The sequence below is a fragment of the Aricia agestis genome, chromosome 18 (genome assembly GCF_905147365.1).
Source record: "Aricia agestis chromosome 18, ilAriAges1.1, whole genome shotgun sequence".
NCBI lineage: Eukaryota > Metazoa > Arthropoda > Insecta > Lepidoptera > Lycaenidae > Aricia > Aricia agestis.
The window spans coordinates 7,698,835-7,712,879 of NC_056423.1; the positions used below are offsets into that span (position 1 = coordinate 7,698,835).

Sequence of the window (14,045 nt, forward strand, 5' to 3'; positions counted from 1 at the left end):
AAGTATGAATCTTATCATACCGAATTGCATCTAAAAAGTTCAGCAACTTAAGCGAAAAGCGGTTACAAACAAACACACTTTCGCAAAATATTTTGTTCTTACAGAAAACCGGCGTGAAACAGGCCGGCAACGCACTTGCAGCTCTTCTGATGCTGCGAGTGTCCATGGGCGACGGAAGTTGCTTTCCATCAGGTGACCCGTTTGCTCGTTTGCCCCCTTTACTTCATAAAAAAAAGATATCGATTGTAATAGCTGTGCAGTGTGCATCGAATTTTGGTAACACAAATAAGGTCAGCCTACATCCGTCTCTTATACACCTCGTAAAGCAACCGCCCGCCGTTAGCGTAGGGCTGTCGCAAAAAATCTTATTGATTAAATATTGCAAAAAAGCTGAAATTCCTGACAACGAATGAAAATAACGGGGATTCTACTAAACACGACATGCAAAGTAAGTTGTATCGCAGTCGTTGCCAATAAAAAATATTTTTTTTAATCTTACTTTAAGTGTCTTGACGACAAGTAACAATTCCAAAAATATGTACAATATACTTTAAAACATAATATAGAGCAACATTTTATACCACAGTTAAAATAAAAATACCTTAAATTTTGACTACACTTTGTAAAAAAATGTCTTATTTACCGTCGTTGTTTAGTGGCAACCCTAATCAGTGTGCAATCAGTGAGCTAATTAAAACATTCCCGGCCGATTACCGCAGGACAGACACACACACAAGTCTCATTACACCAGCCAATTAATTATATAATTGCTCTTAATTCACTAAATCGATGCTATAATAGTATCACGAGAAAAAACAATAAAACGTTTTTTTCTTGATGACGGGCGATCAGAGGCGTAGCTACCGCCGTTTATGCCGTATCAATTGTAGGGGGCCCCCGGACCACAAGGTGACCAAAGTGCCTTAGCCAAAATTAATAGAAACTTTGCATTTCTTTTATTAAATTTACAAAATATGAGAAATGTAAAAAAGGCAACGTTTCCTAAGGGCCACCAAACAAATTTTATATGGGGCCCCGCTAAGGCACGCTACGCTTCTGCGGGCGATTAATATACAGGGTGGTTTTTAAGTCATGGTTGATGTAGTTAAGAATAAGTCAGAGATGTTATTTTTATTACAACAAAATATTTTTCTTACATGTTGTGTGTGTTTGTGTTCTTGATAAGTTGTAGCCCAAAATATATGATTTATTGATTACAGATTTTTTATAACGAATAATTTACATTTTACAAACCTCTTTAGGTGTCATAATGTTTCTAAAATAATATTCAGGTATCCAACACCAATCTGATGAAATTTGAAGATATAAAAATATACAGAATGAATCTTTATTCATCCTGTATATTTTTATATCTTCCATCAGATGTCGTTTATGATGTTTCAAAGGATTTGACGCCTCGTAAAAGTCCTAAATGGGTGCCAGTTAAATCGAAAAGTTTCATCAGAATCGGTGCCATAATTTTGTATGTAATCATCGGTTATTATCGTGTTTTCTTGTCTTGTTAGGTGGAAATAATCATAACACCTTATAAAGATAGTAACCACTCCCCGACATCCGCACTACCAGAGGTATCGCAAGTGAACGATCACATCCTACCAGGGATCACAAATGGTTTCGGTGACAGTGCTGATTGACCGAGATAAGTGTAGTGTTCCCTCCACGACCCGTATAATAAGAGACTAGGAAAAGCTTAGGCTTCGTGCCCCCGTCACCCGCTCTCCACTGTCTATGTTTTCTTTAGACTTAAAATAAATTTGTTAAATTATTAATTCTTTTTATTTATTTTTCCCTTTTCTCTTTTTATTGTCCCCGTACCCGGGTTACGGGACAACTGGTCACATTAAAACGAGGCCAGCACATGAATCTGTTTCGCAACAATTTGGTCTAAGTGTAAAGAAGGCTATAATGGTACCAATTTAATATTTAAACAGCACATGAAATAAAAATGTGTCATGATTATCTTCCATGTTTTGTTAACATTTAAATCTGAAATTATCGTAAGACTAGATGACGCCCGCAACTCCGTTGCAGCAAAATTCGTTTATCGCGCGGGAACCGTACATTTTTCCGGGATAAAAAATATCCTGTCCTTTCCCGGGACTCGAAGTATCTCCATACCACATTTCAGCAAAATCGGTTAAGCGGTTTGGACGTGAAGAAGTAACTGACAGACAGACACACTTTCGCATTTATAATGTTAGATAAATATGGTTTAATATTTTCGTGTAACCTAAAGATTAAAGAACAATTTAAGATTCCACCCATAACAGTTCGACCATACATCACGACTCACGAGCCACCTACGTCGACCATCATATTGGCATCAAAAGGCCATTAGGCATTAAAAGGAAAACAAGCATTAAAAGGAACATCGGCATTAAAAGGAACACAAGCATTAATACAATCTGCATACTCGTTGATGTCTTTTGTACGGGGCGTAGCTAATTCGTAGAGCTGCTACGGTGCAATGCGCCTATTATAAATTATTATGATGTAAATCTTTCGTGAGCTATATAATCATATACACCTAAATCCACGTGGTTTTACCATGACATCTATATATCTATATATATAAAACTCAAAGGTGATTGACATAGTGATCTATTAGTACGATCAAATTAATAAAATCAGCGGAAATATTTCGTGTAGTTTTGAAAATCGCTACAGTTATTCCTTGTGATATCCAGATGAACATGTCAAAAGTCCTCAAGGGTGGGGGGTGAGCTAAGAGTGTAGGGGGGAGTCAAAGGACCCTTTTTTTAGGTTTTTGCTCATAAGTAAAAAACCTGCACAAATAGCATTACGGTTACTTCTAGGAAAATTTTCTACATAAAATTTCCTCTAAATTATGTCCTATAAATTTTTTTGTACGGTCGATACTTTAGGAACTACAGGGGGGGTCAAATTCCTCAAAAGTGCGAATCTCGAAAATAACACGCATCGAACGTCCGAGACTAAGAAAACAACTTATTCTGATTCAAATACCTGCTATTCACAGATAATTATTTGTCCTAGCTGCTATTATTACAAAACGTTAGACTAGTCACCATGGAATTAGGAAGTACTATACAGCTGGAAGGCTTACTTCATCATTTTGAAATATTAAAATGAACCTTACTTCCATGTGCTAAAGTATTATTTTTATTAACTAATAGCTCCTTATAGTAGCGAGCACGAGCGAGAAATCGATTTTCTTGGTTTGTCCCTTTCGCACAATTGCCATGTAAAATATACGATAATACATTGGTAGTAAATTGAAAAAAGCATTTTTCGTAGAAAACGATAAAATAAGGCATAAATATTATATAAACGACATGTTTTAATACTGCGCTTTCCTGCTTCAGTTTAATATTATTTAATTTCAATAATTGTTATTAAACTGAGCTTCTCAGTTGTGCGATTTTCTTTTAAAATGTTTTAAGATTTACACATAGGCAAGAAGCATGGTTACACTAGTTTGAAAGGGACAGACCAAGATTAATGACCTCTCGCTCGTCGCATGCTTAATGCACAGTAAGCTTTCCAGCTGTACGAAGTTCTTACTAATTCCATGCTAGTCACTCTTTCCACACGTTTTGTATGTGTGCCTAATATCGAAGAGCTACGAGCGATAGGGACGACGCTATACGTAAGCAGTGCAAATGCTTCTCTTTCCTTTCTTACCTGGCGCGACACAACTTCAGCTATTTACAGGAAAGGCAAAGTGTCAGTTGTTAAGCTATTTGATCAAAAACCAAAAATCAAGGACATTGCCGCCATCTTCTACAATCCAACATCAACATCTGAAGAAATAGCAGAGTCAGGAGAAAGGATGTTTTTGACGATGTATCGTGCAGCCACTGATCAGCTTGATCTTAACAGACATCGATACTCAGTTTTTGTCAAATCCAGCACCAAATCCAAACCAGATCTTTCCTCTCTCCCACCTACAAAAGGATCAGCAAAATTTCACTCATTCCGAGTGTTCCACCAAGTACAAGAGTGGTTAGGTAACGCACTGCCTCCTGAAATGTGGGGATGGAAGCGAGGAGCTGATGGAAACCTCGAGCCTGTTACCACTTATGATCCTCCAGCTCCTGACACCGTGCTGAAGTCTATATTTTGTCGCTGCAAAAGTGATTGCACTGGTAATTGTGGATGCCGAAAAGCTGGTATCACGTGCAGTCTAGTATGCAACGGCTGCTTGGGTTCGTGTACAAATGGCGTACCTGTAGATTTGGTAGATATAGAAGGTGAAGGTGATGATGATGTAGTAGAAGAAAATTATTGATTTAATTAAGACTGTCTAATTATTATTTTCTAGTTTTGAATACATTTTGAAAACATACCAATTTTATTTTATTTATAAAACCGTCTCATTTTTTATACCTATATAAAGTTGAACACTCTGTAACTTCTAAAGTATCGACCATACAAAAAAAATTATAGGATCAAATTTAAAGGAAATTTTATGTAGAATGTTTTCGTAGAAGTAACCGTTACGCTATTTGTGCAGGTTTTAGACTTATGAGCTAAAATCTAAAAAAAGGGTCCTTTGACCCTCCCCTACACCTTTAGCTCACCCCCCACCCTTGGGGATTTTCGATATGTTTATCTGGATATCTCAAGGAATAACTGTAGCGATTTTCAAAACTACACGAATTATTTCCGCTGATCGTCCATTTTCGGCTTAATTTTCTTAGGCTATATCAACGCACAGCCCAAACCACTGGACGAATCGGGCTGAAATTTGGCATGCAGGTAGATGATATGACGTAGGCATCCGCTAAGAAAGGATTTTGATCAATTCTACATCCAAAGGGTTAAAATAGGGGATGAAAGTTTGTATGTTATAATACTTAACGCGAGCGAAGCCGCGGGCAAAAGCTCGTTTTTATGTAAAATAAAGAGGCCAATGAGCAAACGGGTTACCTGATAGAAAGCAACCACCGTTGCCGCTGGACACTCGTAAGTCGTAACATTAGAGGAGCTGCAGGTGCGTTATCGACCTTTAAAACATGCAAGCATGGTGTCCCTTCCAGGAACTCAAAGGGTTTCCATGCCAAAACAACAAAAATCAGCTCTATTAAACTGTAAAATATGGATTTATCTACTTCAAAAAGTATTGTAAAAAACTTCATTCGGATTACTATCTTATACAGGATGTAACAAAAACAAGTGATAATACTTTAGGGTGTGTACGTGTTCCTTGTAGAGAGTTCACTGTGAAAGTAGCAGCACTGAAAGACCAATTTTTTTTTTCACTTTTGTATGGGGAAACTCGTGACGCTCGGGCCCTTGCCCATACAAAAGTGAAAAAAAATGTTCGTCTTTCAGAGCTGCTACTTTCACAGTAAACTCTCTACAAGGAACATGTACACACCCTAAAGTATTATCACTAGTTTTTGTTACACACTGTGTATAAAATTCTCGTGTCACAATATTAGTTACCGTACTCCTCCGAAACGGCTTTACTGATTTTAACCAAATTTTATATGCATATTCAGTGGGTCTGGGAATCGGCTACTGGGTACATTTTATATTGATAAGTGCATTTTGTTGGATAAATAATAGTAAATTATTACAACTCGAGACTGACGGCAACCATTGTTTGTGCGACGGGATAGCGATTTGACACTTATTTAGTCACTTCAATAAAATAATATGGGCGAAATACTTTAAATGGCAAAACAACGTTTGCCGGGACAGCTAGTAATTTTATATTACCTACATTTTAATTCCTGATAGCTATTACAGTTTTGTATATTTTTACCCATTTTCATTTAATTTTTATTCAATGAAAATGGGTAAAACTTTATATTGCAGTGTTCTGTTTTATATTTTACTAGCTGTTGCCCGCGACTTCGTCCGCGGAAATAATATTATAGTAGTTATGTCTGCAGGCTGATATATCTCAAGCATCACGCTAGCTAGAAATTTTAAATTACAAAACATATATGAACAAATATAAAAAATTAAAATATATCCTCCTCCTTTATTGAAAGTCGGTTAAAAGGTAGAGCCTAAGTTACTCCTTATTATATCCGCTATCTACCAAAAAAGTCCCGTTAAAATTGCCCCAGCCGTTTCAGAGATTAGCCGGAACAAACAGACAGACCTACAGACAGACAAAAATTGTAAAAAGTGCTATTTTGGTATATGTATTATGTACCGTATGTACATTCATATGCATGTAGTAAAAAACGGTTCTTTCAATATTACAAACAGACACTCCAATTTTATTTATATGTATGTACGAGCTTTTGCCCGCGGCTTCGCTCGCGTTAAGAGGTATTATTATATACAAACTTTCATCCCCTATTTTAACCCCTTGGGGTTGGAATTTATTAAAATCCTTTCTTAGCGGATGCCTACGTCATAACATCTACCTGCATGCCAAATTTCAGCCCGATCCGTCCAGTGGTTTGGACTGTGCGTTGACAGATCACTATGTCAATTAGTCAGTCAGTCACCTTTGAGTTTTATATCTATAGATGTATGTATAGATTTTTGACTTCTTTATTTATTTTTTAGGACTGAAACGACGGAGTTATGTAGTCGTTCTGTAAAATGTAATGTTGTGTTTTCGCTAAGAAACCTGGCTTGGGTTTTTGCCAACTTTGAACGTGGGAAACACGGTGCGAAATGATACTATACAGATTACAATTGCTAAATGAAATAGAAACGTAACTCTATAAAATGTGTTTTGCTATAAAAAAAGCATGTTTTGCTATAAATATCGTAAGTTTTTAGTATACATTACTCACCTTTTCACATCCATACTAATTATTATATTATAAATAAGAAAATGTGTCCGTCTCTCTGTTATCTCTTCACGCCTAAACTACTGGACGGGTTTTGTTGAAATGTTGGTATCGAAAGACGTATCTCAAAGTATTGAGTCCCTGGCGAAGTACATAGTGTTACGGACACTATGTACTACTTGAGAGGGTTGACGAATTAGCCAAGGAGGCCGCGCTGAAATTGAGAAGGAAACCTGACTACGATCTGTGTCCTGTTTCATTCGTCAAGCGTATCTTGAGAGAGGATACGATTGAGGAATGGAACAGGAGATATATGAAGTGGGAGGGACGGCCGGAGTCACGAAGCTCTTTTTCCCAGACGCTGCTGCTGCATACAAAATAGTACAGAAAATAGACATCACACACCACACCACACAGATTCTGACCGGTCACGGCGGATTCGCCTTCTACTTGAACAGATTCAAGCTGAAGGAGGATCCGTCCTGCCTGTGTCAGCCAGGAGTTGAGGAGACGGTTCCTCACCTGCTACTCGAGTGCCCAATTTTTGCTAGCAATAGATACGATATTGAGCCGAAATTGGGCACATCGATAACGGGTGAGAATCTGCCATCCATCCTGGGGGGTAAAAAGCGGGATATCTTCCTGGCTTTTTGCAGGATAATCGTGGGTGTAGTAAATAAGCGTAACGGTAGTATTTTGTGTGATAACAATAATTAGGATCTAATTTTAAGCTGTGTATTGTGATATTAGGATAGTCTCTGTAATTTTGGTTTTATATTTGTGCCGTTGTTTTATTATTTGACATTTTAATTGTATTTTATTTTAATTGTTTATTTTAGTGGAATCATTTGTATTTTTATTGGAATTGGTATTTTAATGTAGTGTTAATTACATCGTATATTTATATTGGATGTATGTATAGACAAATAGAAAATAAATAGCCCTGATAATGTTAGGGGGACGAAATAATAATAAAAAAAAAAAAGTGTTACGGACACATAGAGCCATCTAGTGTCACACGCAGACAACGTAAATCCGCTATTGGATACTAGATGGCGTTAAGCTTCTCGAAGTATTCCACACTTGTTTACGCCAATTATTGTGTACATTCGGGAAGATGAGTGAACCAGTGAAACCTGCGACTTGGCTACGACCTAGGACAGTGATAGTGCTTAGTGATTGGACCTAGTGATTAGTGTTTGGACTTAGTGCTAAGTGTTGTGACCTAGTGTTTAGTGCAGTGTTAATAAAGTCTTCAAGAGAGTCAGCAGGCCTTTTTCTCCAAATCCTCGAACCCTAGCACGTAACAATAGAAAACTTTGTACCCGGATAAATGTACGGTTCCCGCGTGATAAACGAATTTTGGCGAAACGGAGTTGCGTGCGTCATCTAGTACGTAATAAATCAATAATTACTATCTAAAGTAATAAAAATTAATAAGCTGATAAAAACACATTTATCTTCTATCTATCTATAGGTATATATAAAACTCAAAGGTGACTGACTGACATGGTGATCTATCAACGCACAGCCCAAACCACTGGACGGATCGGGCTGAAATTTGGCATACAGGTAAATGCTATGACGTAGGTATCCACTAAGAAAGGATTTTGTACAATTCTACCTCCAGGGGGTTAAAATAGGGGATGAAAGTTTGTATATAATAATACTTCTTAACGCGAGCAAAGCCGCGGGCAAAAGCTCGTTACTAATATTTTTGCCAATAAGGGCAAGTTTACACGTAGCAAGTAGCATCTCGTTACTTGTAATTTGACCTTTTTATTTTTACGTATCACCAAGTTGCGAAGACGCAAGACAAGACAAGACAGGACAAATCGAGCCTCTTTTCTTATTGACATATAATAAAAACATGCTAAAGTTAAATATTATACGTATTTGCTATACCAAATCGCTCTTTAGCAGAGAAGCTATTTTTTCCGGCGGAGTTTAGTAAAATATAAAATAAAATTTTATTCTTGCGTCATTTCGAGCAATGTGGCAAACCACCCTTTTCTCATTCGAATGTGAATATTCAATGTTATAATACAAAATGAATATTCAAATATTCACCGACGATATGGCAGTTCATTTTATTAATTCATTTATTCATTTTATTCTGTTCCAACCAACTGTTGTAGAGAAATGAGCACGAGAGCCTTTATTCTGCTATTTGAATCCAATATTGATACAGTTTCTATCTAGTTCGGATAGAGCCCGAATCGAAGCCTTATAAAATAGCAAAATAGTATTCACAAACGTCAATCACCTGATTTTAGGAGTTTGGACTAAATATCAGTTCAAAGGGAGAACCGCTGGTGTATGCAATATATACTACTGTCGATCTTTCCATGCAGCTTCCCATGTAATTACATAATAAATATTCATTCAACATTACATTTACATTTTTCATAGCGATGTGTAGAATTTCGTACCTATCAATAAACCGACAACAAGGCGGTGTCGTTGGTTTATTGATAGGTTGGATGACTCGCGTTGGATGTAACGCGTCAGTCGTCACATCCAACGCGAGACTCGAGACCATACCCTTTGTCGAGTATGTTCCGAAATAGACTTCTACGAGTCGGCGTCATAGTACTGTTGCCTCGCTCCGAAATATATGACGCCAGTGCATTGACGCGGACGTAGGTACTAAATAAAATATGACTTTTTTGGGGCGCCATTATTATTATTATAATGACACCCGAAAAAAGTATTCGTACGTATACGTCACACTTGTCTCACCAATGGCACACCAGTACAATATCGCACGCTGAGAACGAAAGTGACTCAACTCGAAATTGGCAATTTTTGGGAAAAGACGAAAATGTGTCTGTGGGACTGAGCATTTTCTGTTCATTTTACGATTACAGTAAAACATGATTACGAAAGTTATAAATTTCTTTTGCATTATATTGTTTGACTTAATAGCTTTACATATACAAAATATTTTTTGCCAAATAATATTATTTTCCTATATAAAATAGCGCTTGAAAAAAAACTCGGAAAAATAGGTCACTTTAGTATTAGAAGTTTCTTTATGTCTACTGACCTTTTTAGGTAAAGGTCTGTTCATTTATAATATTGCTTAAGAAAAAAAGGTTATTTCTAAAAATCAGTCAGTTTCCCTCTTATGATTTTGTATATTTTCTCAAAAGAGCCGAATAAGACAGTGAAGTAGAGTTAAATGGCATTTATTAAATCACTTCTTAGACAAAATAGGAACCTGTAATCATCACACTAAACAAAATAATATCAAAATCGTATCAAAAATTGGTAGGAAACAAGGCTAAACAAATGACAACATTAACCAAACCATGCTTTCACTGGTTTCGATAGTAATTCCTAAATATAACATAGGTAACATCTATCACGATAATATTTCTGTAACAACAATAAAGTATTTATCGAATTCAACAATATGCCGTTATTAGCACTAACTTATCAGTCTAACATAGTACTTAGTACAGTTTTGTAATTACATTTCGGTTGTATTACCAAATCAAATAATTTTAATTAAACTCTGCTTAATACACTAACTCAGATAAACAAAACAATGAGTACCTACCTACTGTTTTCACTGGTTTAGATAAGTAATTCTTAAATTAATTGTATTATTAGCACTAACTTATCAGTTTAAACAGTCTTGTAGTCATAGTCATCAAATCATTTTAATTAAACTCTGCTTAATACACTAATTCAGACTTTGCTTTTTGAGTATGACATAGTAATACCACTTTAAATTTTATATTTTAATATTACTCCTAATAATAAGCACTTAATACTCGTATGTATCCATGTTATTTATTATTATTTTTAAGTTTAGTTACTCACAAAGTATTAAATTTTTTCTGACTAAATCTTTGAGATCTTTTCTTTTATTTTCTTTTAACTCAAGTGCATGCTCATATAGCTGTTCAAGTACAATTTCTTTGAAACCCATCATTTTTTTACGTTTATTCCTCGTGTCAATTTGAGAAAAAATCTCATCGGAGTATGATGTTTTGTAATAAAAGTGAAACATCTCCGCCTTATCAAATTTAAGTACTTTAAGATCATTCCACAAAACTGTTTCTTTATGGAGGTTTTCCTTAAAGTTGTATCCCCACTGCTCCTGAAGTAGTTTGAGATTTAAGAAGAATTCATAATTAACTTCTTTGACTATGAAAGGTTGCCCAGACTTCCGAGCGCTTTTGATCAAGGTAGCAAATTGAACTGGTATGTATATCGGCCCTGCTTTTTCGTTCTTCTTGATTTCTTTTTCAATCAAACTATGCACATTATCTGCTTCATTTTGGGTGTGCCCTTTTATTAGATACTTATGGGTTATACTTTCGATGTTACCAAAATGAGCGACAGTGTATGAATATAAACTAGCTATAACTTTATTTTTGTTCTGGGCAGTGCAGTTGTGTGAATAAAAAGTTACATGTAACTTTTTATCTGCGTTTTTTGCGCTAAGAGTTCGTAAGTAATCAAAAATACATGAACCTATTTCATTGGCTCCCCTTTGTCCCTGGGTCTCGTCCCAAAAATAACAGTAAACGTCTCCGTAACACTTTTTATCCTCTTCCCCATTTTTTAATTCTGTTATTGTGAAATCAAGACAGTTTATTTTTGAAGAATAGTAAAAATAACTTGGACTGGGACATAACATGACGGACTGTAAATCATAAATTGCGCAAATGTGGCTCTCGTCAATGTTTCGTCGGTCTGTCCGTTTTTCTTGGCGACAAAGCTCTTTTTCTTGGAGGTGTTTATCATAGTTCGGCTTGAGCAGTGTTTTGTTACTTTCGGGAGCAAGTTCGTATGCAACACAGCGTCACACCTGTCTTTTTTTGGCTGAAAAAAACTTATATTGAAGTCTTTGTTAAAAGTGTTCAAGTATAACCAATAGTCGCACTGTGGCAGACTTTTTTCTTTTTGATCATTGTTAAAATCAGTCCAGAGGTCCCTTATAGTTTTGCTGTCAGATATGTACTCCCTACTTGAAGTAGCTCTTAAATAGTGAGATTCTACCCTCGGTATGGACTCTATGTGTTTCCTGATGCTTTGGAGCAATTCAGGGTCTACCCTCTTTTTGTTGTCATGCTTTCCTCTACCCTCAGGCTCTACGATACCATGGCTATTGGTTTTACTCTTAACGGTTCTCAACTGTCTGTCCGTTATGTCCAAAGTGTTTATGAAAAACAATTTGCAAACACGGATCTTTTTGCCATTTACTGTAAAATAAAAGGCGTTGTTTGGAAGGCGGGGGTTTTGAGCATTTGAATACCTGTACCTAGGTTGCACTTCTATCATGCAATATCTAATAAAAGCACGCTGTAGTTCCAAATTTGACAATCCCCAATAGGCTTTAAACAGATTAGACCTCTCATCCTCTTTTATGTTATCAAAACATTTAAGTCTACACTTGCTCGTACATGTTCCTTTCACATGCTTAGCTGGAATGATTTTTTTGACGACCTCTGTGGCTCAGTGGTGAGCGCGTCGGTAGCTCAAGCCGGGGGTCGCGGGTTCGAATCCCGCCGACGGAACAAAAAGTTTTCAATGTTCCCGGGTCTGGATGTGTATTAAATATATGTATGATATAATAAAAATCTTAAATATATGTATAGTATAAAGTATCTATTAAATATATTTCCGTTGTCTGGTACCTGTAATACAAGTCCTTTAGGTACTTAGCACGGGGCCAGACTGACGTGGTGTGAAGCGTCCATAGATATTATAGATATTATTATTAATGATTTTTTTTGATTTGGACAAAGACCTGTAACTTTTTCCGGAGTTTCGTGATATTTTTGTCTGATTCTGTTTCCAGTTACCAGGGTTCCTTTTACGCTTCCTACTTTTTGAGGGTTGTTGTGACCCGAAGAATCAGAAGATGAAGAGCTAGTACTGGAAACACGTCTACTTCTTTGATTAGAATTTACAGCACGGTATGTTGGATCAGAGTCACTTAGATCCACATCACTTTCATTTGGGTGTATTGGTGATTGAGCGTATAAACGTGGGTTACCTGTTTGAGGTCTTAAATTGCTGGTACTAGGACCAGGAATAGTTGTATTTTGAAATTAACTTGTAACTGAAGTACTTGAAGATGATGAAGTACTGCTACTACTTGAGGATGAAGAACTGCTCGTACTGGAACTTCTTGAACGTGGTCGGACAGCATCTGTAGTTTCCGAAGTTTTGTCAGTAATGTCTGGTTCTGTATTTATTTCTTGACAAGCTCTTTCAGGCTCCTGAAACATGAATAATTTAACATTTTATCATAAGATAGAAAAGTTGATGTTAATGACCCATGTCTTACATTGAAATTAATAACTTACATTTAAAGGATTTGATTTTTTGCTTGGGTTTTGTATTATCTGATGTTTGAAGGACTAGATGGTATGTTTTCCTTGTCGATTTCCAAAGCCTCTTTAAGATTCTGCAAGCAAGTATAATATTAAATTCTTTTACTAACAATAAACATAACTACTGACAAAAAACGAAGCATAAATAAATAGTATCCCAAATTACCTCATTTTGCTGTCTATCCACCACCATTTGAAGAATTAAAGCGCTTCTTTTCATTTTTAGCTTTTGGGATAGCTGACTCAGTAGAAAACATTAAACACTGAAAAAAGTAATGAATTGCACTATTACTGGATGTGCCTATTGAAAAACAAACTTGAAAATATTAAACAGACTTTCTTTTGAATAGCACAAAATATTTAAGAGTATACTTATAACTAAACAGACCTGTTTCAAAATGGGACCATCACTTAGACTAATTTCTTAATAAATAGGTGACCAAATTTGACATATGCCACTGGAATTGCTAATACACAAAACATAAAAGGGACCTAAATCTAAATCGGTCAGTTTATGAATATAAATTGTAACGTAACTTACCTCCAACATTGACAAATAAACAGACTCAAGGCGTAATCGGTCACTGCGGTACTAAACTTGTAACGTCCTGCTACGACAACTCACGGTGCAACACTGATTTCGTCACTTTGATTCGGGCGCGGGGGGCGAGAATGCTTGAGTGACAAAGAGACCGAAATATAGCTCTATCCTTTTCTTACCATAATTAGCCAGTTTTCTATTATAAGTATGATAGATTGTACTTTTTTAAGTCATTCTGTATATTTAACTCATTTAACCAAAATTTTGATATCGGTCACTTTCGTTCTCAGCGTGCGATATGGCGTCGAATACAATAATATTATTATGACATGTGGACCATGACTGGCCAGTGTACTGGGTTTTATTCCAGAAAATAGGCTTAGA

General features: G+C 36.2%; 1 protein-coding gene across 1 annotated transcript; it reads right to left on the reverse strand.

Moving 5' to 3' along the window:
• Window positions 1-296: 296 nt before the first annotated feature.
• LOC121736203 lies at window positions 297-12,741 on the reverse strand. The gene is made up of 3 exons (XM_042127291.1): window positions 12,736-12,741; window positions 11,553-12,227; window positions 297-350 (listed from the first exon to the last, which is right to left on the reverse strand). The coding sequence occupies exons 1-3, from the start codon at window positions 12,739-12,741 to the stop codon at window positions 297-299; spliced, it is 735 nt and encodes a 244-aa protein (XP_041983225.1).
• Window positions 12,742-14,045: the final 1,304 nt, after the last annotated feature.